At 30.7% G+C, this 23,353-nt stretch overlaps 1 protein-coding gene across 1 annotated transcript in view; it reads right to left on the reverse strand.

The window, feature by feature from the left end:
* Positions 1-22,202, reverse strand: part of LOC134687953 (midasin-like) — a 67,760-nt gene extending 45,558 nt beyond the window's left edge. The window contains exons 1-10 of the mRNA XM_063548415.1: positions 22,060-22,202; positions 11,777-11,985; positions 11,189-11,261; positions 10,751-10,881; positions 9,790-9,900; positions 5,536-5,707; positions 4,608-4,817; positions 3,856-4,091; positions 2,789-2,903; positions 1,337-1,491 (exon numbers count right to left, since the gene is read on the reverse strand). Coding sequence (XP_063404485.1) covers positions 1,337-1,491; positions 2,789-2,903; positions 3,856-4,091; positions 4,608-4,817; positions 5,536-5,707; positions 9,790-9,900; positions 10,751-10,881; positions 11,189-11,261; positions 11,777-11,985; positions 22,060-22,104 — 1,457 coding nt within the window. The 5' untranslated portion in view covers positions 22,105-22,202. The remainder of the gene's footprint in view (positions 1-1,336; positions 1,492-2,788; positions 2,904-3,855; positions 4,092-4,607; positions 4,818-5,535; positions 5,708-9,789; positions 9,901-10,750; positions 10,882-11,188; positions 11,262-11,776; positions 11,986-22,059) is intronic.
* Positions 22,203-23,353: the final 1,151 nt, after the last annotated feature.

Raw genomic sequence — 23,353 nt, forward strand, 5'->3', positions numbered from 1 at the left:
GGGTACTGTGATAATCATTGAAAATGAAGAATATTTCACAAACCTGGAGAGAACATAATCATCTGACTTTTGAAGTACAGCTCTTCCTACATTGTATTTGTTTTGAGTTATTTTAACTTCTGGTTTATATTTAGAACAGTAATATTCAGCCTGAAATATAAAATCACATGTTGCATATACACATTAAGATCTTGAAATATATAACTGATCTCATCTTTAACAAATGACAAAAAGTGGAAATTACTTTCTGGTGTTGTTGTACATAAAGTAATAGAATAACAAGTATTTTAAATTGTTGTAGTGGCAAAAACAAGTTTCAATATGTAAATTTTTAATAGACAATATTTAATACTTTTTAAACGGAACAAATGTTTATCTTTATATTTTAATAGTAAAGTTAAATTTTAAAGGAATATGTTGTTAACATTGAAGGAACTAAAACTGTGGATTTATTATTATTTGTGATATAACAGTTTTCCTGGATTTCATTAGTTAAGTTGAACCTTGAATTCAAATGATCAACAAAATAGTCATTTTCTATAAGATTATATGCAAATCTAGGTAAAACCAGGAAATCAAATAGCAAAAAATACATGATTTTCCTCAATCTACAAAACTTGTTACCCACAACAATATATTAACCACAACATCTGTCATTTAAGCCATAAACTTAATAGTAGGTGGTTTATTGGTAAATCAGGCAATGACACAAACAGAAAGTATCAAGATGGTCACTCAACTGAAACATACACTAGGATTATTATTTAATGCAGATTTAAATTTTCAGGTTAGTTCTAATGTCAGTATCAAATAACAAATATACACATTGATCAATTACCTTAACTTTAGTGATATTAAGTTTGGCACCAATAGCTTCAGCTACTAACAATCTTTTCTGTGGTGAAGAAAGGCATGAAACAAAACAATCCAAGCCTTCCTGGAGGACTAGGTTAGCTGTAGCTGTAGAGGAAAGGTCAAAGTCTACTGCTATTCTTCTACACCAAGTCATTAAATCCCTGTCAAAAAATGAAAAGCCTTAATACTAACTCAGTAGTAAACCTATAATTATTGAAATTCATTTTCTAAAATGAAATCCTAATATGTTATCTTGAAAATATAAAATTGTGCCTGACCAAACTGTATCAATATTTAAAAACGAAGCTCATACTAATTAAATTATATTAAATATGATATTAGCAAGAAGTTAAATTCCAGGTTACACTAAAATAAAATATTTATAATATCAATATAGCGTAAATTGTTCATATATGTCATTCATTTTGTTTTTAGACGAATAATCATTAAAGTAAAAATTGTGGTTGGTTTTGTTGTTTACCTTGTAGATATTAGTCTGCCATCATGTGACATAAACTTGCCGACTGATTCCTCCTGGTTCCCTTCCGTGTCATGTTTACCAGCTGATAACATGAAGTATATGTCTAATAGTCTATCTACTACAGGCTTAAGGTCAGCATATTGTGTTGTTATAACCTGTAGGTAAATCAGAAATGAATTAGTAGTAACAGATTAAAGATAAATGGTACAGATTTTCATTTACATTAATAAAATCTGGTATAAAATATTAGACAGAAAATTAACCTAGAGATGCAGAAAAACATTTATATATGGTTTAAAAAATGTAATTATAATTTTTTCTTCTTCTCCATTTACATTTGAAGTTTGAACCATAAGTTTATTGTTTGACCTTGTTCTTAACCTTCTCAGTTAATACACTAATCTTAATTTGTGAACAAATTTACTAGTTGACCCAGGGTCGATCAGGGTAAATGACCTCATCAAATAATTAGTTCTTACTATGATATAGTAACAAGCATTGTGACAAAAAACTTACAAGAAAGTGCACAAATTAAAAGTTGTCTATGGTTTGGTATTTTTCATGTTAATACAAAATCTATGAAGAAAATGTCCAATCAAATTTAACTATAATGTATACAAATTTAAATCTGCCTTTTTTAATGTTGTTTTCATACATCAATCTTAATTACAATGCTTGAGCAAACATTGATACAAACCAAGCAAGCAAACCAAACAAGCCTTGGTCTTGCTTGCACTATAAAAAGAGCTGTAATTGTGATTAGGTTTCAGCTTGTATCCGATTCTTTTCTTCATCTCATTTTGATTCTGCTTGGCTTAATTAATATATATTTTTGTACAAGTTTCGTTGCTTTTGTATAAACTCAAAGCATAAAATAGGCAAAACTTTTCAATAATTGCACAAATTAAAAGTTGTCTATGGTTTGGTATTTTTCATGTTAATACAAAATCTATGAAGATGACATAAACTTCAAGTTGTAGCAAACTATGATTTTTTTTCTGTGTTTCGTGGTGGCCAGTTGTTATTGGTGGAGGACGCCAGAGTGTCTATAGAAAACCACTGACTTCGATAGGAAAAATGACAATCCTAGTCCATTAAGATTGGATTTGAGTGTACCTGCAGGAACTGGGTTCGAACTCACAACCTCAGTGTTGACTGGTTAGTGATTGCAGTATTAAATATTTAGACCACTCTGCCACTGAGGCCCCTAGCAAACTATGGAGATTTATTTAAACACAAGGGATGATTAATTTTTCTAATATCCTCTGGAATAATGTTTTTAAAATATTATCAAACCTGCTCTAATTCCACTCTAGACAGTGGTTCTACACTAACCTGCTCTAATTCCACTCTAGACAGTGGTTCTACACTTAACTGCTCTAATTCCACTCTAGACAGTGGTTTTAAACTAACCTGCTCTAATTCCACTCTAGACAGTGGTTCTAAACTAACCTGCTCTAATTCCACTCTAGACAGTGGTTCCACACTGATCTTTGTCCACATTTTCTCCAACAAGACTGAGCTGTTATTATGCTGACGATGCCATCCACTGTGTGAACCAAGAAGTCTGAAAAATAAATTGAAGTTAAGAAACAATAAATAGGCTATATAACAGACATTTTTACTATTGTACATGTTTATAATTATATATGACTTGATTCAAGCTAAAACTCAGAGAGAAATTAATGAGAAAAAGGAGTTGTACATGATTCAACTTCACTACAGTATTAACAGTACATGATATAAGTAACTAAAGTACCTTTGTGTAGCAAACAGACTAAAGTTTTGAGAAGTATGAATGTTGTAACAGTTCGTGATATAAGTAACTAGGGTACCTTTGTGTAGCAAACAGACTAATGTTTGGAGAAGTATGAATGTTGTAACAGTACGTGATATAAGTAACTAGAGTACCTTTGTGTAGCCAACAGTCGAAAGTTTTGAGAAGTATGAATGTTGGAACAGTACGTGATATAAGTAACTAGAGTACCTTTGTGTAGCAAACAGTCGAAAGTTTTGAGAAGTATGAATGTTGTAACAGTACATGATATAAGTAACTAGAGTACCTTTGTGTAGCAAACAGTCGAAAGTTTTGAGAAGTATGAATGTTGTAACAGTACGTGATATAAGTAACTAGAGTACCTTTGTGTAGCCAACAGTCGAAAGTTTTGAGAAGTATGAATGTTGGAACAGTACGTGATATAAGTAACTAGAGTACCTTTGTGTAGCAAACAGTCGAAAGTTTTGAGAAGTATGAATGTTGTAACAGTACGTGATATAAGTAACTAGAGTACCTTTGTGTAGCAAACAGTCGAAAGTTTTGAGAAGTATGAATGTTGTAACAGTACGTGATATAAGTAACTAGAGTACCTTTGTGTAGCCAACAGTCGAAAGTTTTGAGAAGTATGAATGTTGGAACAGTACGTGATATAAGTAACTAGAGTACCTTTGTGTAGCAAACAGTCGAAAGTTTTGAGAAGTATGAATGTTGTAACAGTACGTGATATAAGTAACTAGAGTACCTTTGTGTAGCAAACAGTCTAAAGTTTGGGGAAGTATGAATACTGTCTCCATGTCCTAATAAAGATAGAGCATTCCTCTCCAGCAGTGGTAGTAACACTGATACAACGTCCATCGGAGCAGAGTCTATATCCTCAAGCACCACCCAATGACCCTCAGTCACAGCCCTGGTCAATATACCTGGTTGCCATAGAAACTCTCCAGGTATATCTGTACATCTGTAAGTGCCCAGTAATGCCTGTTTGAAAAATGTGAATAAGGCTTGTCAAAAATATGCTTAACTGCTAAAAGAAATCAACTTAATTAATAAATTGAGGATTTCAACTATTAAAGACAGAAAATATTTCCCTAAATGATCAGCCTGTAAAATACTGTACACTTGAATGAATATCTTTCTTGCTCATTAATAAAACTGCTAGTGAAAGTGAACAAAGTCAATCTTCGCGTTCTGATATATTTTTTGAAAATATGAAATTATAAAATACCCACTACAGGCTGTGTCCCCATAGGTACCAAATATGTTATATTAGAACGGTCCTTATTGAACATCACAAATTCATGGTTGTTCTCAGCATTTATTTAATATTTACAAACTATGGCAATTAACAAGGTTTTCCCCAGCATTTATGCAATATTTTTCAACTTGTCAAGGTAGTTTTGGAACCAAGAAGTAATTTTTTGTGTGAAGTTGCTGTCAATGTACCTTTGTATCAGGTGATCTGTTGATCATTACTTCTAATAATCTTATTCTTACCTTGCTATCTGTCTGATCACCAAGTTGTATTTTCATCAGTGCTGGTGATTTCTGTCTACCTGTTACCTGGGCCAAGTGTTCTACTAACGAGGTTTTACCACACCCAACAGGTCCCTGGAGAAGTACAGGATTCCCAGAGGCTACAGCTAAGGCAAGACTTCTTAGATGACTGATAGTTGATTCCACAGGTATCAATGAGCAGGTTGTTATCTATAAGATTTACGATTTTCATGTGATTTTGCAACTGACAAAATGACTGCATTTAAAAAAGTTAAATTTTTCCACATGCTATACATAATCTCATACTGTGGATTCATTTATTTTAACTGGTTTTAATTTGTGTGAATCAGGGAAAACTTAATTGTTCTTGAATATTGAATTTTGTAGTTTTGCCAAAGTCTGCATACATGTATGCATAGAAGCCTATAGAAAATTTATTATTTGTTGAAAAATCAATTTTATGGTTCAACTGTATCAACAAAATCCACGAAAATTGGTATCCAACTAATAATAATGATTCCACAGTATTAATCCACAAAATGAAATTATACAACATAAGTTTGATATGAGGTTAAAATAATCCCTTTTTAAAGGCCATAAATTTGTGAAACAGCATGCATTTTTCAATCAAGGTTTGATTCATTTCCTGTGTAAAATACAAAAAAAAGACATTCAAATTTGGTCAAGAATTGATTTATGATTAATAAGACAATTTTCTATCAGCATATCATGCAAAAAGCCATGTCCTCATTCAGCTATGTTAAAATTGAGGCAGTATAACAGGGTTTAATATATAAATGTAGTTGAATATCAGCCAGTAACAATTCTTTAGTACAGAATGAATAAGGATAAAACCACATCCAACTTTTATTGAAGTTTCAAGGCTTTAAAAAAATTGTTAAATTATCTACAGAGGTTGATCACTTACAAGATCTTCTACTACTACAGCTTTAGGGAGCATGATGCCTGCTACCATAACAATACTGTGATGAAAATCTGTCTCAGTAAATGATGCCAAGACCTCCTGTATTCTAGAACTGAGACCAGCTAACTGTGTTCCTGATTCCTCAGTGATATGGTCTCTACACATACTTCCATACCTACAGAAGATGAGTTACATTAATTCATATAATTAACTGCATATATTCTGCACTTTAGGTGAGACAGTAGTTTAATCTTGGATTGTCAACTTTGTGATAAGAAATATGTTGTTTATATGATATAAACATGATAAACAACATATTACTTTGAAAAATCAATTAATAAAAACATAGGTTTCTAATAAAATTGTGTTGTACCTTACTCTCTTTCTCACAATACTTTATACATTAATTCCTTTAAGGAGATTACCTGATTATGAATGCTTGATCATTTAGAAAACATTAAACAACAGGACATTGTCCAATATTATTATTATTATTATTATATTATACAATATTTATAGGGGCGTATTGCATTTCCGCTAATTATTCAAAGTCCCAATACTACGTTTCCGCAAATTTAAAGTATACGTTTCCGCAATTTGTATTTATTACTTTTCCGCAAATTTACCTGGTTAATTATAAAGATTTGAATGTACATATATGATAAATTATTTATTTTTTATTTTTAATAAAACAAATGTTCTGATATCAGTATACCTACAATTTACTAGATATAACTAGTTGACTCGGGTAAGGATGAGTTACACTTCATTGAGAAATCTTTGGTTTGGCTTACTTGCCAACTGACATGTTAAAGAAAGCTTTGTTGAATTAATTGCCGATGCTCCATCTGACCATGGTAGTGTTATATTGGCGATATAATATTTCCATGATCTGACGATAAATGCATGAGGTCTGCCGATAATATATTGGAATTTCATTTGGATGGCAATTGAGATTTTCACCAAGCATTTGGGCATCACCCCTGACCCCGAGGAAAAGAGAACAACGAATGGTGTCGAGTCTTTTAGTGCCTACCTAAACCAGCAGTTTCAAGCTAGCCATCATACCATATTATCTTTGTCGATGTGCTATTGAAACTGAAGACAACATCTTACATAAAGATGAGAAGTCTAACTGTAAAATCACTCGTTCGGAAGTATGAAAAGGAGAAGATGGACTTCTTCCTGAACAAAAAAAAAGAACTTGTAAACGGTGAATGTGCTGCTATAGACTTTGCACGACGTGTTGGCTACAAATATTTACCAACTGACTTATGAACTCATATGAAGATAATTTTGAACATACGTTTTCATACATTTTAATGTTTTTTTTACTTACATGTTATGATGACTTTTAACTAAATGCATATTAAATTTTTTATTATAGCTTTGCTTTCGATCAATAGGTATTCCTTAATTATTTGCGGAAAAGTAATAATTTATTTTTTCCGGAATAGTTACTTTTTTCCCGGAAAAGTAAAATATTTATTTGCGGAAACGTAAACTTTTTTTTCCGGAAACGTCATCTTTTTTTCGCGGAAAAGTAATGCCAATTTGCGGAAACGTAAAACGCCGATTTATATAGCGCATTATATAATTTGAAAAATTACCCTAAGCGCTTAACATGAATAAACCAAAAAAATAAGATACACAAGGTAAAAGCAAAATATACAATCACATAAATACAATTTCTGAGCAGTGGAGTGTAAAATGAAAACATTGATTGTCGGTTAAATAGAATAATATAAAAGAATGTACAACCCACATAAAAATATCAAAAAATTTGAAATTAATCAAAATGAAAGAAAAGTAAAAAGTTTCAAAAAAATAAAAATGAGTTAAGAAAAGTTTAAAATTTCCTCTGTATAAATTTAAAATAATGATTATCATAAAACCGCAGTGACTCAAGTATTAAAAATTATTAAGTAAAAGTTCACAATACATTATCATGTTAACAGTTATCTCCCCTGATACTATTAGTTATCTTGGTATAATCAGGGGTGTACAGAATTTTACATCGTTATTGAAAATTCATACACCCTGAGGCGATGCAACGGGGTGTATTTTCAACAACGGTGTAAAATTCCGTACACCCCTGATTACACCAAGATAACGAATTTATTTCTTATGAACAGTTCCTTTACTCATTTTGAAACCAGGATGCAAATTGTTAAAATGGTAATGAAAAATTTCCAGCGTAATATTGTTTTAATGTTCAAGCTGCTGCACATTGTCAAATACTTTTTTACTTTATTTGTGGCAAAAGTCAGAAAAATTTTGAGTGTTTTGAGTTTACAAGAAAAAACAAAAAAACTAATATTTTTTTTTTCATTTTTTCATTTTTATTTTTATGTAATTTTTTGGGCATTTTCTTCTTATTATTTTTTTTCAAAATTTTTTTTCTTTCTTTATTTTGGAAAAAAAAAAAAAAAAATTCTTGGCAAATTTTTTTTTTTTAAATTTTGGCAAACTTTTATTTATCCTGGGTGAACAAGGGTGGGTTGTTATTTACACCGGGGTAGTCAACCAATCAGATTGCAGTATTTTTGTTGCATAAGAAATAATAAATCTTATCCCCCACCTCCTATGAAGCTATGGATGGTAATAAAAATCTTATTGATCAATACAGCATTCAAAATCTCAAACAAAAAGTTCATGCATGTAGTTGGAATTTTTGTTGGCTTAAAGTTGATATTGTAACTCTCTGTTTTAAATATGGTTTAATTTATTCATCATTATTAATTATACTGACCGACTTTGGAAACGCAGCACTAGACTAATTTTGTGTTATTTTTGAATGAGTGTGTCATCGTTAAAAGCAATGACTGCCTGTTACAAACGCCAAAATGATTGTCAGACAGGTCAACAAGTTCTGTCTGACATGTTTTGGGTTCTGTTTTACACCTTCTGATTTTGCATTTGTTCAACCCATTAATTGGTTTTGGCAATTATGTGGTTTGAACTTGAAGGCTTTAAAGGTTTTCCTTCAGTGGATTCTTTGGCAATTCAGTGGATGGGAAACATGTATGGCATGAATCTGTACTCAATGGCACTTGTACCACTACTGCAATTTGATTAGCAGTTGACGTTGTGGTTGTAAACATGTCTGGCAAATGACGTTGCAGCCGTAAACATGTCTGGCAAATGATGTTGCGTAATCAAATTCTGTTGACGTTTCATTTTCAGTACACGTTGATCTGTTCATTAACTGGCCAGCATCAAATCTTGTCTACTTGTATCGTTGTCGGAAGGAAAGTAAGAAGAGTTTCGGAAGTCATAGTGTATGGTTGCAGGTAATTATGTTTTCGTGATTGCAGCATTCTTATGAGCTAATTCAGTTTTTTATTTCTCAGTCTTGGCAAAACGGAGATGCAACATTTTTAAACTGATTTAAGTGAGGCTAAGGATTGAAAGAACTGTTTCACAAAGCAAAAAAAAACTGAAACAACCTTTCATGGGTCCAAAATTTCGCTTTAAGAAATTTGTGCGACTTAAGAAAATCGGTATGTTCAATAACCACAGGTTAGTTAGATTTTGATTTTTTGTAAGAAGAAAGAAGTATGATAAGCATGAACAGTAGTTGTAAGGGGTTCAAACAAGATTTAGTAAAAAAAAAATGAACAAAATGAGAGCTGCGTTTCTAAAGTCTTTCAGTATATATAAAATGTCTTCTATATTACAATTACAACACTTAGAAATATAATTCATTTGAAAAAAAATGTTAAAAGTAACATATATCTGCTTATTAACATTGTCAGCCTAATATCAATAATTTTCAATGATTTTTAAATTATACTAGGACACACCCATGATATCGCGGGTCCGTGACTGAATTAAAGTATATTACTATGCGCAAGCCTTATTTTAGTATTCTAACTGATTAAGATACCTCAATAAGTAACAATTTGACAACTTAGTAGTGTCAACCCTGTGATTATGACCCGTGTATAAAGCATATTAATCATGACTACACCGTTTGGTGGTGCGGACCGTACAGATAAGGTAATCGGTAACAGGTGATTATACTATTGGTATCGGTATCGGACTCGACCCGGAACTTCTTAATTATTGGCATATTAATTACGTGGAAAACAAAAGGACCTAGAGTGGTGTTATTTTTAATCTACACTTTTGTACTATATTAGTTATATATACAGTTGAATTCTTTGATTCATCGTTTTTACGTGATGATGGCTGACAAATTGGACCTCGTAATTTTAGTATTATAGATGCTTAATTCTTAATGTATTAACAAACCTGATTTGATAGTCAGCAAACAGTGATTTATCTGGGAAGAAATTGGACAGGAATTCCTCTCTCTGTGAGGATGACATACATAGCATCTGAGCCACTGCATTTCCACAAAACCTGTACATTTATATAAATAACCATATTACAGCTATGATTTTGTAAACCTTTAAAATAAGATGTAAAATTAATATCTATATACCAATGTAGAATAAATCACAACAATATTTTCCTCTTAAACTTTAAATTTGTTTACAAACACACAATGTTTATATGTACCACAGACAAAATCGGTTTAACATGTTGTTTCAATACAAGTAACCAAAGTCAAGTCTGATGTCAACTTGAGGCATTTTTTGGTAACTTTTAAATCTACAATGGAATTCTTTTTTCCAAATACTTACAGGTTTTTTCATAATGCTAGCAAGACTTTCACTCACTTGCTGGCTTTGATGTCTAAAAGTTTGCTCAAGCGTTATAATTAAGATTGACATCTGCAAACAATAAAAGTAGGCGGAGTTAAATCTGTGTATAGGTAAATTTGATTATTTGAAAATGTCCAATCAAATTTAACTATAATGTATACAAATTTAAATCTGCCTTTTTTAATGTTGTTTTCATACATCAATCTTAATTACAATGCTTGAGCAAACATTGATACAAACAAAGCAAGCAAACCAAACAAACCTTTGTCTTGCTTGCACTATAAAAAGAGCTGTAATTGTGATTAGGTTTCAGCTTGTATCCGATTCTTTTCTTCATCTCATTTTGATTCTGCTTGGCTTAATTAATATATATTTTTGTACAAATTTCGTTGCTTTTGTATAAACTCAAAGCATAAAATAGGCAAAACTTTTCAATAATTTGTAATTGTTCACTGCAGTTGCAAACAGCTATTTAGACAGATTTTTTCATGATACATTTTGTTATACAGTTGTTTCATTTTATCAGAAAAATAAACACTTTTTACCATGAAGCTTCTAAGTTGTCCTTATACTGTGACAGGAAACTTAAAACATTGTCCACTTGAATACAACTCTTCAAACTGTCCCCTATTTCTTTGACCAATCGCCATGTTGCTTTTGCTATTTCAACTACAGCCTGAAATTCAAATATTTTAAAAAGTATGAAACTTTATCTGTCTAGTAAACTTCTATTTTGATTATAATTTTTGTTAAGCGTACTTCATGTACTTATTCTTATTTTTATTACTGTACAAGTTTGAAATTTTTTTCACCTCCTAAAATAAGGTTAAGAATACCTGACAAAATTATATCAGTAACCATGATTTAGTGTTAAGTCAATTACAAAATATAAATGGATTTTTGCATAATCTACTGTTTAAAACAAAAGCATTGACACATGTTGTCTAGCACTTGCAGCAAATGTTCTTTTATAGACTACCCACCTTTGAACTGTACTGTTTTGTTTCTGTCAGAGGTAAACTTTTACTGTTCTTTTGAAGATAATCAGCTGCATAACTATGGAAGACATATTTATCATAATCACGATCATAATATAATACAATTTGTGTGGTTAATTACCTTGCCCAAATAAAGAAATAAAAAGGAAATAAATGTTTTATTAAATAAAAGGAACAATCAACAGTGACATTGCTTTCTTGTGTATGTGTTTGTTTTTTTTCTTTCTGTTTTGTGAGAAGATTTGCTGCCGTCTCTAATATGTCTGATATTTATTCCTACTTGCTTTAATTTTGCATAGGGTTTAATAGGGTTTGAGAACCAAAATATTTTTAAGGGTGGCCTTAGAAAGTAGTACTAGTCCTCTTAAATTTAGCACTGACTTGAGTCTTTTTTTTTTTAAATCTGTTGATGATACATTATTTTTTTCAAAACCATGCCTGTTGAACACCAAGCAAAAAGGTACATTTTGTAGTACAAGCAACTCCTGCAGCACATTTAACCAGGTTTCAAAAATAATTTCTATTGGCTGTGTGTTGTTGGTTGATTGAAAAAACTAACTTAAGAATATTTACCTTCTTAAATCAGGACAAACTGTAATGCCCTTACTCAATGCAATATAGAATTTTTCCTGATTATCCTTCTTCACTGATTCTGCAGCTCTAGCAATAATATCCAATATCACAGAGCGACAAATTTTACAAACATCTTCTGTAAACTTAGGTATAATAAATAGTTCTGTCAAGTTGTTCATCAAATCTTGTTTTTGTTGCACTGACAAAATCTGCAAAAAGATATATTATTCCTGAATAAATTTTCAAAATAAAAGTCTTTTCTTTATAATGAATAAAGGTTGGATATTTTTTACCTTAAGTTTGAAATTTTGAGGTAGAAAAAGAATTAAAAAACATAGTGAGGAACAGAACATGTTATATAAAAATGTGTGAGTCTTCCATTAGACAAGTTGTGTTGTCTGTTGTAGTCTCCAAATAATTTTAGCAAACACAACTATGTCAATTATCAGTTAACATCTGAAAAATAAAGAATCATAGCAAAGAAATTTACAGTATAGGTGTAAATGTATGTTTGGTAGAAGATACTGTGCAACATGTGCAAGAAAGATGACATTCAATCTTACTCCTTTCCAGGAGTTGAGGATAAACAAACTGAACCAGTGACAACTCTATGACAGATTGTATCCACCAGATCACCAGTGATGGTGATAAAAGGCTGAAAACACATTCTGTATATATAATTCTTTTAAATCATGTAAATAAAAGCCAAATAGTCCATTCACCAATTACAGATTTGATTACACACTTTTTAAACAAATTACGTTCCCTTGTCAATCGTAGACTGGTTCTTCACTGGACAAACTTAGCTTTTGCCAGTGCAAAACATTTTCAATTGAATTTACCAAAATTTTCATAGAAAAAAATTTCTGATGTCAAAAGTATTCAGCATAACTATGTTAACAACAAATTAATGTAAGGCCAAAAAAAATATATATGTCTGTTTAAGGTTACATACTTAAAATAAATAAGGTAGGTTTTTCGATACTTCCATTTTATTTAATATTTTCATTTTACTTTTGGTGTCATGATTTTGAGTCATGTTGTTGCGTTTTATCTTGGTCCGAGTTGATAATTGGCCAAATTCACCTGTAATTCTAATGATTGGATTATTCCCCTTAGTTATTAATAGTTGGAAAAAATGGTGGCAAAGTGTCTATTTTATCACACGAGTCACGAATTTCCATAAAACAGCTGACATATTCACGATTGTGAACATTGGGATGTACAGTACAGGTAGGGACTTATTTTTATGGAAGCCTTAATCCGTCTAGATGTCAGACTGGTCTGACAGTTGTCCCAGAGTAATAAACACCTGCTGTGCAATATCCAAGTGGAAGGTCGTAAATCAATCTGAACCAGCTTGATTAGAATTGAATTTTACCTGTACAGATATATTTGTATTTATGGAGAATAGATAAATGTAAAATATTGTCTTGTATTCAAGGAGAAAGAATTGAAATTAAAATTAAATATAAGAATTTAAATTAAAAATTAAACTTAGAATTAAAATTAAAATTAAAAATCATGAATGTGGGATTTTTTTATAATTTGAAAATGAAATAAAGACAATTTTTAACAATATATTGTGTTGCCAATTATTATAATAGTTTTGTGTCAATAAACTATTTTGTATTTGTATTTGTAAACCGTAAATATTTCATCTAATTCAAAATAATAAGCCTAATAACAACCAAGACTGTTTTCAATCGAAGTTTGAATCAAATTGTTGAGACATCAATCCCGTAAATTATACGAGTTTTCATTGATGGTTATATTATTTCCCCCTTTAAACGTCCTGTTCCTTTATATGTTATTATTAGAAACACAATTTTAAGTATAAGGCCAACATATCGTATTTATAAAATATGTATAGGCATTGTGAATAAAGTTATTTTCCTTTTGATACAACTTTCCCCGTCGGAGCCTTTACATCAATTCACACCTGTCAATCATTTCTCGCAAGTAAAACATTTTGGTCAGACAGATCACTCGTGCTTTCTATTTTGACATATTTTCCGTTAATCTCTTTGAAAGTCAAACAAATGGTTTCTTTAAATACAATATTTATAACGCCGTGATCATATTTCGATTCCTATTTTTTATTTTACAAAAAATTGTTGACATTCGAGATATTGCCTTTCTATATTCATGTCTCCGACTCTTTTATGAAAATCGCCGCAGTTTTTATTATAAATATATTTTACGAATCGATACACGAAAATCAAAATTTAACCTTATATAGTTTATTAAATAAATGCACATTTATACCCCAATGGGGTTGAAGGCTAATCGTACTAGTCATGATCAGCTGTCTTTACTTTTTCGTCGTACTTCTAGTCATTCTATAGCTCGCGCAGTCCAGAAGAATTTTTAAATCGATGTTGTATTATTTCCGAAGTTTAAAGAAGTTCTCCAAAGTAGAATATTTAAATGGGAATCCGGGAAATGACTGATAAAAATAAAACAAAAAATATTTAAAGAAGACTAAATCTTGTTTTGATTTTACATGTATGTAAATCAATTAAATTTCTATTCTGGTCAATCGATCAAGAGCCTCAAAACTAACGCACAATACTGTCAATCATTCCACATCAAATTTAATCATGAATGGATTTTCCCACGGTAGTTCAGTAAGGTCACCTGAGTTTACTGTTACGACATTTCCCGCCATTTTAAAATCTCGTGCAGTGGACAAAATCGATCATCTTTTATTAGCATTCAATAATATTGTGAGTGGAGTCAAGTTAAAGTTCAACCACGTGCACACGCTGTTGATCACTAATATGTGTATCATGGAATTATCTTTTCACGGCAAATTTTTCTTAACAAATTGCTGTTAAATATATAACATGCAAGTTTCCTTTTTTACATGGATTGTGCGTAAATTAATACTACGCAATTAATTTAAGTTCGGGATTTCGGGATTAACACTATAGGGATCTGGGAATTCTTTTTTTCGCACTGTCAGGATTTTGATTTATTTAAATTCGGGACCTTGGGACTTCGTGTTTTTAAGCCTGGGATTTCGAGATCCGGACCCTATTTACTCCCTACCCCCAAATGCAGATCAATTATATAAATTTAGCATAATGAACAAACACGGAAATCTCAAAATAAACTTATGTCCGGGAAGAATCAATATCTTCTTCTAGTGTTATTATTTGCGTTCTATTTTATTGATACATCTCCAACTTTGAAGTTTCGGACAATCAATTGTTTACAGTAAAAAGTAAAAACTACAAAGAATCAGCAAGCTACTAAATAATATACAAGTATTGCTCACTGTAATTATTTTTTTTTTTTTTATCTCGGAACTGACCCAACACAGACTGAATATTAAATACATATTATAGAAATATTGTGCATGTGGCCGCTTCAAACTAACCCTGGAGACAGCATTCTGCTAATGGATTTACGAGTAAAACAAAAATAACCGTAAGCTTCCAGAAATGGAATAAATGTAAAAATATATGTGTTTGAAATTTTATGCAAATAAAAAAGAAACAGATACACAAAAAAACAAAAAATAAACAACAAAGAACATAGAACAAAAATAATTTTGAGGAACAAATTAGAAAATAAATAGCAGTTGAAATATAAAAACCATAATTAAAAAAATAGGCTATTTTTATTAAAACAAAGTTGTTTCCAGTACTTCACCTGTAAAAATATTTTGTGTCAAAAACGATGTAATCAATAAATTGATTATTGACTGAGAGGTTAAAATGGTAATTTTTGAAATCTCAAGAAGAGATTTTATATGAATTTATAGGGTTAAATATACTTACCATGAAATTACATTTATATTATATAGAATATGTTTGCTTTCACAACATGTTCTCATCGCAATTAACTAGGTGATTAAAAATTACATCCATGAGATGTACTCACCTACGTCATAGTTCACCTGTGTAACATACACTAGCTTTAGTTTTAATTTTCATAGTTCACCTGTGTAACATACACTAGCTTTAGTTTTAATTTGTCTTTTAATTGAATAATTTCAATTAAGTGAACAAAAAACTGAATTTATTCCAGGGGTGGTGGTGGATTGTGGTAAGTATATTTAACCCTATAAATTCATATAAAATCTCTTCTTGAGATTTCAAAAATTACCATTTTATATGAATTTGGTTAAATATACTTACCATGAAATTACATTTATATTATATAGAATATTTACTGATTAACAAGCAGTATTTCATTTGGTGGAGGATAAATTCTCTCACACACATACAATTTCAACATATAAAAAATAATGTGAAATTTTTTTAAATAGTAACTCCATTAAATTTTGTAAAATACGGATATTAGTAAAAACCGAAATTACTGAATTTCTTATACAATGAAGCTATGCTGCATAACTATATGTATCAATGGCAAACTTTGCAGATTGTATAAATACAAGTATGCAAAATTAATAGACTTGATGTAGAGTTGTCTCAATGGCACTCACATGTATATATATACCCCATCTTTCTATATCTGATGAATAAATAATCTGCAGGTCAGTATAGAAATAATTATATTAAAGCTCCTTCATTATGAGCTAAATGTGTTGTAATATTGATGCAACAGTAAATAAGCATTTGTTTCTGAATAGGTTGTTCTTGTTGCTTGTACAAATCGACAAGAACTAATCCAACCTTAATTTCATTTACTTTCAACTTTGAAACTTAAGTTTATTTGGAAACATTATTACCTTTCTTTAACTTTCCATTGTTTTCTCTATATCAGAGACATATAATTCAATTTATATGTCTCTGTCTATATTAATATAATAACAGATAATATATGATTGCTGTCGTCTTTTGATAACCTGTTCAATATCATATCTTTCGAAATAAATTCTTTTCTACTTAATTAAAGAATTATAATCAATTAAAAAATATACTTTGTAAATAGGTGTCCTTAATACAACCAAAGTTTATTAAAGACTCAAACCAAAGTTGTTTCATGATTATGCTAAATCTGGATTAATCTTTAAACTTTTTTAAAGTTATAGTCCCTGAGAATTTGCTTCTCTGCTAGATATACTACTTTTAATATTTTATAGATTAAGAATAAAATATTTTCTTCAAGAGAAGTCTTGTACTATTGTATAATGACAATTCTCTAAACTGACTAAATCTTAAAAATCTGATAAAATTTCTATGAGTGGTAGAACATTTGAATACAATGTCTATCATTTCAACCATGAACAATATTTTGTTTTGTATTGGACTACTCAAGTGTAAAAATACAGAAATGGACAAATCAGTGGAAAAGTTTCAGTATACATGTTTCCATTGATATACTGCTTCCACAGAACATTTGGATGTTGAGCTGAATTAAAGCCATGATTGTTGTCCTTATAAATCCAAAAAGAATGCTAACAGATGATTTTCTCCAGCTATGAAAAATCTGTCTAAAATAAAATGTTTTGATATTTCTAATTAACATTTCACAACGGTTAACTTTCTAGAATATCTTGCCATGTACACAGTTCCAAATTTAAAGAAACAAAAATTTGACATACATGTAATGAACAACTCTTGTATGTTGCTCTTGACAATTGTTTATATTAATTTCAGAAATTATTTCGCTATCAGAAATATTTAAATGTAACTTGTCAAATATAGTTCTATAGTTGTATTTAAAGAAAAACACTTGTTTGACAAAATGGAAAAACACTTGTACTACCTTGCAGTATTTTAAGTGTTCTTAGTTATTTCAGAAATGGTTTCACTATCAAAAATGCTCATTTTATTTCTGTCTTGGTTCACCTCATCTGAATCCTATACATTCTGATATGATTCAATATGTATAACCAAACAACTTTTTGTAGTATTTTGTGACTTCAACCCAGCCATTTGGTTAACTTAGTCACTCAGAAGAATTTTGCATTTGTCCCCAGATTTGGAAAAAACAAAATTAATGTGATTTAAATAATCACATCTTTCAAAACAATATTGAATCAAAATTCAAAGTTATTGTTTAAAATAAACACATTTTAATTTTGTGTAGCATATTCTTGCATTAGATACTAACTCTATGCTATATATTTATATTATTCTGGCTGGTAATATGGAAATTGAAAAGTGAATAATTACCATCAATTCCGAAATTAAAATCACATGCATTCGGAAAACCTTCCTGCATGTAGATAATACACAACTTGACTTTTACCAGACTAGATTTTTGTAACTTTATGCTTATAATGAGCAAAAATAAACAGTGACATTTTAATATTTAGGTATAATATTAAGAAAATGTCTCGTATTTGATTTGATATAATCATGGAATTATCATACTATATTTTACTTCCATGTACTATTCTTAGACAATTGAAAGCTATTTGCTAACTATTAATCAGTCTTTTGAATAAATTGCTTTTCCTACATTTTGCTGTTAGATTAACTGCTTCTACAATGGTGCTAAAATTTGAGAACCAATTGAAAAGTATATATATTATATGTTTATATTGGTACATCATGTGTTACTCCAAAAATAACCTCTTCTTTTTTTTTTCTGCATCTGACGTAAAGACTGACTAAATAAAAGGTTTATATAAAGAGCTGTATAATAGATAGTTTCAAATCTTGAGAACTTCTTCTATTTCATAGATCATGTCTAGTATTTTAAATAAATCCGGCATCCACAATGCTTAAATCTTATTTATTTATTTACCAATATTTTACTAATTTTTTTTACAAGATCTAAATTAATGATAATCTTGTTTCTATAAATCAGCATATTTGAGTCCTCTATACTTCAGAATTCTGAATCAATATTTAACTCTAGGAAAAACAATGTGTAGCCATTGCATAAACTGTTTGGTTCTACCAATCTCGCATAAAGAATAAAACAGACCCAATGAATGAATCCTTATAGCAGAAACTTGCCCATCTGTTGGCATTGCTTAAAAAACTTAAGATGTAAATTATTAGGCATAATTTTGTACTTTAAAAGAGCATCCAAACTCCTTTTGCTTTCATGATTGGAAGATACATATATGTATAATTTGACAGTGATTCCCATATAGTGAGGATAAGATATTCTCTTAAGTCTTATGTTATCACCTCTTTTTTTGTGTACTCAAAACAAAATAGAATTAGTACATATTATATTATATGCATTGGCAATGTACACTCTGAATTATGTAATCAATATATAAGCCATTACCTTGAATGAGTCTTTGTGAAATGCATCATGACATCCCCTAAACTCTTTATTCAATAGACAATCTAATGTTTACATAAAAACATATAAAAGCCTTTGTTTCCTTACTGCCACAAAAACAAACAATTGGTTATAGCAGTTCATACTTATAATATTCATGTTGTTCTTGTCATAGGTAAACTGACCATGAAATTTAATATTAGTAAAAAGAGTTGTCACAAGCTATCAACTGTATTTAAAACAGTGCTCCATTCTTACTGTCTCCATGTCTGTTAGAGCATTGGAGAATTATTTATCAGTAAAATAATTAAATATTTACAGCAATTTGCTGTTCTGGAAAAAATATTTCAGGCTTCTAAGAATTACTGTCCTGATTTAAACTGGACATATTTAAAAGAAGTATGTATTGGTATGCTTAAACTGCAATCACATTTGTATTGTACTAGATAACAATGTATTATTTTAGTGTCTTTAATATCTGTCTTGACTTTTTCCCGACACTTGTTCAATATATTATCAATATGAGCAAATATGTTAATTGACTTAACTGTTGGTTCATCACAAAAACAATGTGCAACCATATATTTATAGCTATGCTTGTGTTGTTTTAAAATATAATAAAAAGTAGACATAATTTTCCCTGGGTGAAAGGATGTCTAGAAAAATCAGATAAACTTGTACTTAAATTCACTAGTCTGATTCTAATTTATTTTATTTGCAACAATCATTCACGTGCAATTCTATGCTCAATAAATATCAATGTGCAATCAATAAATAGTTATGATTTAATTTTATGTAAGATATCAAATCTGTATTTTATTAGAATGAAAGCAACTTACAGATTCTAAATCATGCATGTTGTTCTAGTTCCTATGTTTCCTGTATGAAACATGTCAACATTAATCAAATAGACTTGGGCAAAATCCCTATTCTATTTTAATTCTATAGTGATCCATTGAGCACGTTTATTTTCAATAAATATGGTTTATGTTCCTTGAATGGAAGGTTAACCAAATAAACATCATCAGTTGTGGGCAAAATCCCTATTCTGATTGTGATGTATTTATCAACTGTTAAAACATTATCACTGTTGGTCTACGCTCCCTGTATGAAACGTTTCCAAATAAAACCATCAGAAATGGGCAGATTCCCTTTTCTGATTGAAATTTATTGAACCAATTAAGGTTCTAGTCACAATAGTGGTATACGCTCCCATACTGACGTTATCCACATTAAAATAATCAGATCTGGTCAAAATACCTATTCTGATTTTAATATAGTTATGTGTTTACACAGTCTCGTGTACCAGGCGTACACGTAACAGACTGCAAATTGTAAACAAGTGACAATAGTGGTATACGCTCCCATACAGACGTTTTCCACATGAAAAAACAATCAGATCTGGTCAAAATACCTATTCTGATTTTAATATAGTGATGTGTTTACACAGTCCCGTGTACATACTGCAAATTGTAAACAATCGACTTTATCCAAATTTTACACTCGACCCGTTTCGTAGCATTGCTCTAATGCAGTGAAAAATCCGGTCAGCTGAGCGTGAAAAAAGAAATAAACATCCGTTTAAAAATATATCTTTTTTAAAAACGTAGTACTCACGTAACATGTCCGATTTTGACAGCTAAATTCTGCCTTTCCTCGGACCCGATTTGATGTTTGAAAATGGCGGCTAAACAAAGGTCATTTTCTATGTCGTCGTATTTCCAGACTCGTAAGCTGTAAAAATGACGAAAACGTGCATATCAGAATCTTGGCAGAAGTGCTGTATTCTGACTACATTAAATCAATCGTATACCGATATTCCGAAAACAAATAATGTCTTTTATAAAACATAAGGATTTTCAACAGTAAACTGTTAAGAATCCTTGCCGACGAGAAACATGCGTTCTCTTGAACGCAAAAATTAAAACTAAAGCTAGTGTATGTTACACAGGTGAACTATGACGTAGGTGAGTACATCTCATGGATGTAATTTTTAATCACCTAGTTAATTGCGATGAGAACATGTTGTGAAAGCAAACATATTCTATATAATATAAATGTAATTTCATGGTAAGTATATTTAACCAAATTCATATAAAATTACAGGTAACCTGATTCTGAAATCAGTGAACCGTAATTCTAGCAGCACAGATTAAGATGAAAGGACAAATATATTGCCAATCACACCTGGATTTGTTGATTAATGACCATACTACCTACCATAAAAATGTCCGATTATTCATATCCGACTAGACGGATTAAGACATTCATAAAAATAAGTCCCTACCCGTACTGTATCAGGCAATGGATTTATATTATTGACAATACTTACTTCACTTTTGGCACAAGTTCATTTTATTTTTCAATTTACAACGGAAATAAAATGACTTAGGGTCGGCGCTCAAAAACAGGGTAGGTCGGGTAACAGTAAACAGACATATATTTTTTTTTGGCCTTATTAGAAAATTTAACTTACATATCACACTGCTAGCTCTCCATTGTAAATAAGATTTAATGTCCTCATGTGGACAACCAAAATACAAGGGATCTCTAATAACAGGGTCAATAAAAATTTACAGGAATTGGCAAATAGACTATCAAAAATGTTATAAATTTGCTTATGCATAGAAAAAAGAACATATAAAATGATGACTAAATTTCAATTAAAAAATGTTGACATACACACTAATGTAAACAATGAGGTTCTCACAATTTTTAATTTGTTTTTTTATAGGTGGCTAGAAGTAGTAGTCCAAATAATTATGACGTCTGGCAAGGCTATTTTAATTTTTTTTCTGGGACGCTTTGTCTGGCAAGGATATTTTAAAAAAAAATTCTGGGACGCCTTGTAAGAAGGTGTCCCAGAAAAAAATTAAAATAGCCTTGCCAGACGTCATAATTATTTGGACTAGGTGGCTAGCTGAACGTCAACTGTTTAGATGTTTTTTACAATTTAAGGACCAGATCTAAAGCCCATAAATAATCAAAAATAGCACAAACGACAAAAAAACTACGTTTTCACATCTAACAAGTGGTTGCAATAGTATTAAAACAAATAACAATTTCTTTTTCAACTGTTCAGTTGGTCACGCATTTTCATTTGTGAAACATAACTTGGTTACCTGATCTTTGTCGAACAGAAGCTGAATTTGCTTCAAAGCTGACATTTTCTTTCGTTATTATCTTCTTTCGACAATGAACTGTTTCTTTAAGAACGAACCCAAATCATAATTCATGTCAACAAAAACACGTGTGTTCAGACGACCGGAAATTCGTGAGCAATTCTAGTAAAAAAACTTTAACGGTTAAATGGTATTATTCCGGACGCCAAATCAAAGAACATCGTAGCTTTGTGGGAAAAGGTGACCATTGCTGATCATGGTTTTCCCTGACTGATAGTATCAAAAATAAGTCAACAGCATGTTCATTTTCCAATTTACAAAAAAAAATATGCTTTTGTAGAATTTGTCTAAAGCATTTGACTGTTTGACACATGATTTTCTTTTTACCAGGGTGATCGAAATTACAGAGAGATTATCGTGTCAAGTTGACACTTTTAAAGACTAAAGACTAAAAACTGGAACCAGAGACATATATACTATCAGTGGCGGTACCGGGTGAAGGGTTGGATACCCCCTTTCAAATGACTGGATCCGCATACATCACTTCTGTTCTCATACTACTGACTCTGAACACCAATTTTATTTATTTCGTAATTTTTTTCCGTACTGCATGTACTCTTTACAACAAAGTGATTATATTTACCTGTGTATGTTATTTTATTAAACGCCAATTTTTCCAAGATTATAATGGTTGTTTTCCGCTGAAATTGTTTTACCCCCTCCCCCCTTTTTATATCAATATTGTATTTGCATTGTGTATTAGATCAAATACCGGTATGTTCGTTCAGCGAATGCTTACTTGTTTTTGTCTTTCAATTGAGTTAAGCCATTTTAGTCGAGATTTTAAAGTGTGTCTTACTATGTTGTGATGATACATTCAGGTTAGGATGCCTTGGAAAGGTGGAGCCTGTTAAAAGGTTTTAAAACACCACTGTATTTGTTTACACATGTCCTGTGTCTTGAACCTGTTGTGCAGTGGTTTTCGTTTTGTTGATGTGATTCATAAGCGGTTTTTTATATATAGATTAGACCGTTGGTTTTTCTGTTTGAATAGATTTGCACTAGTATTTTTGGAGCCTTTTATAGCTTGTTTTTTTGGGTGTAAGGCATTATTTTTACCTATAATTAATGGTTTAATTTTACAAGTTGCGACTGAGATGGAGAGTTGTCTCATTGGTACTCCTACCACACCTCCTTATTTCTATATAAACGTCAATATTGATTTAATGACCACTTGATTTATTTGATAAAATTGTCAAACCAATACTTCTGTATGAGTGTGAAGTTTGAGGTT

This window comes from Mytilus trossulus, chromosome 10, assembly GCF_036588685.1.
Source record: "Mytilus trossulus isolate FHL-02 chromosome 10, PNRI_Mtr1.1.1.hap1, whole genome shotgun sequence".
Classification (NCBI taxonomy): Eukaryota; Metazoa; Mollusca; class Bivalvia; order Mytilida; family Mytilidae; genus Mytilus; species Mytilus trossulus.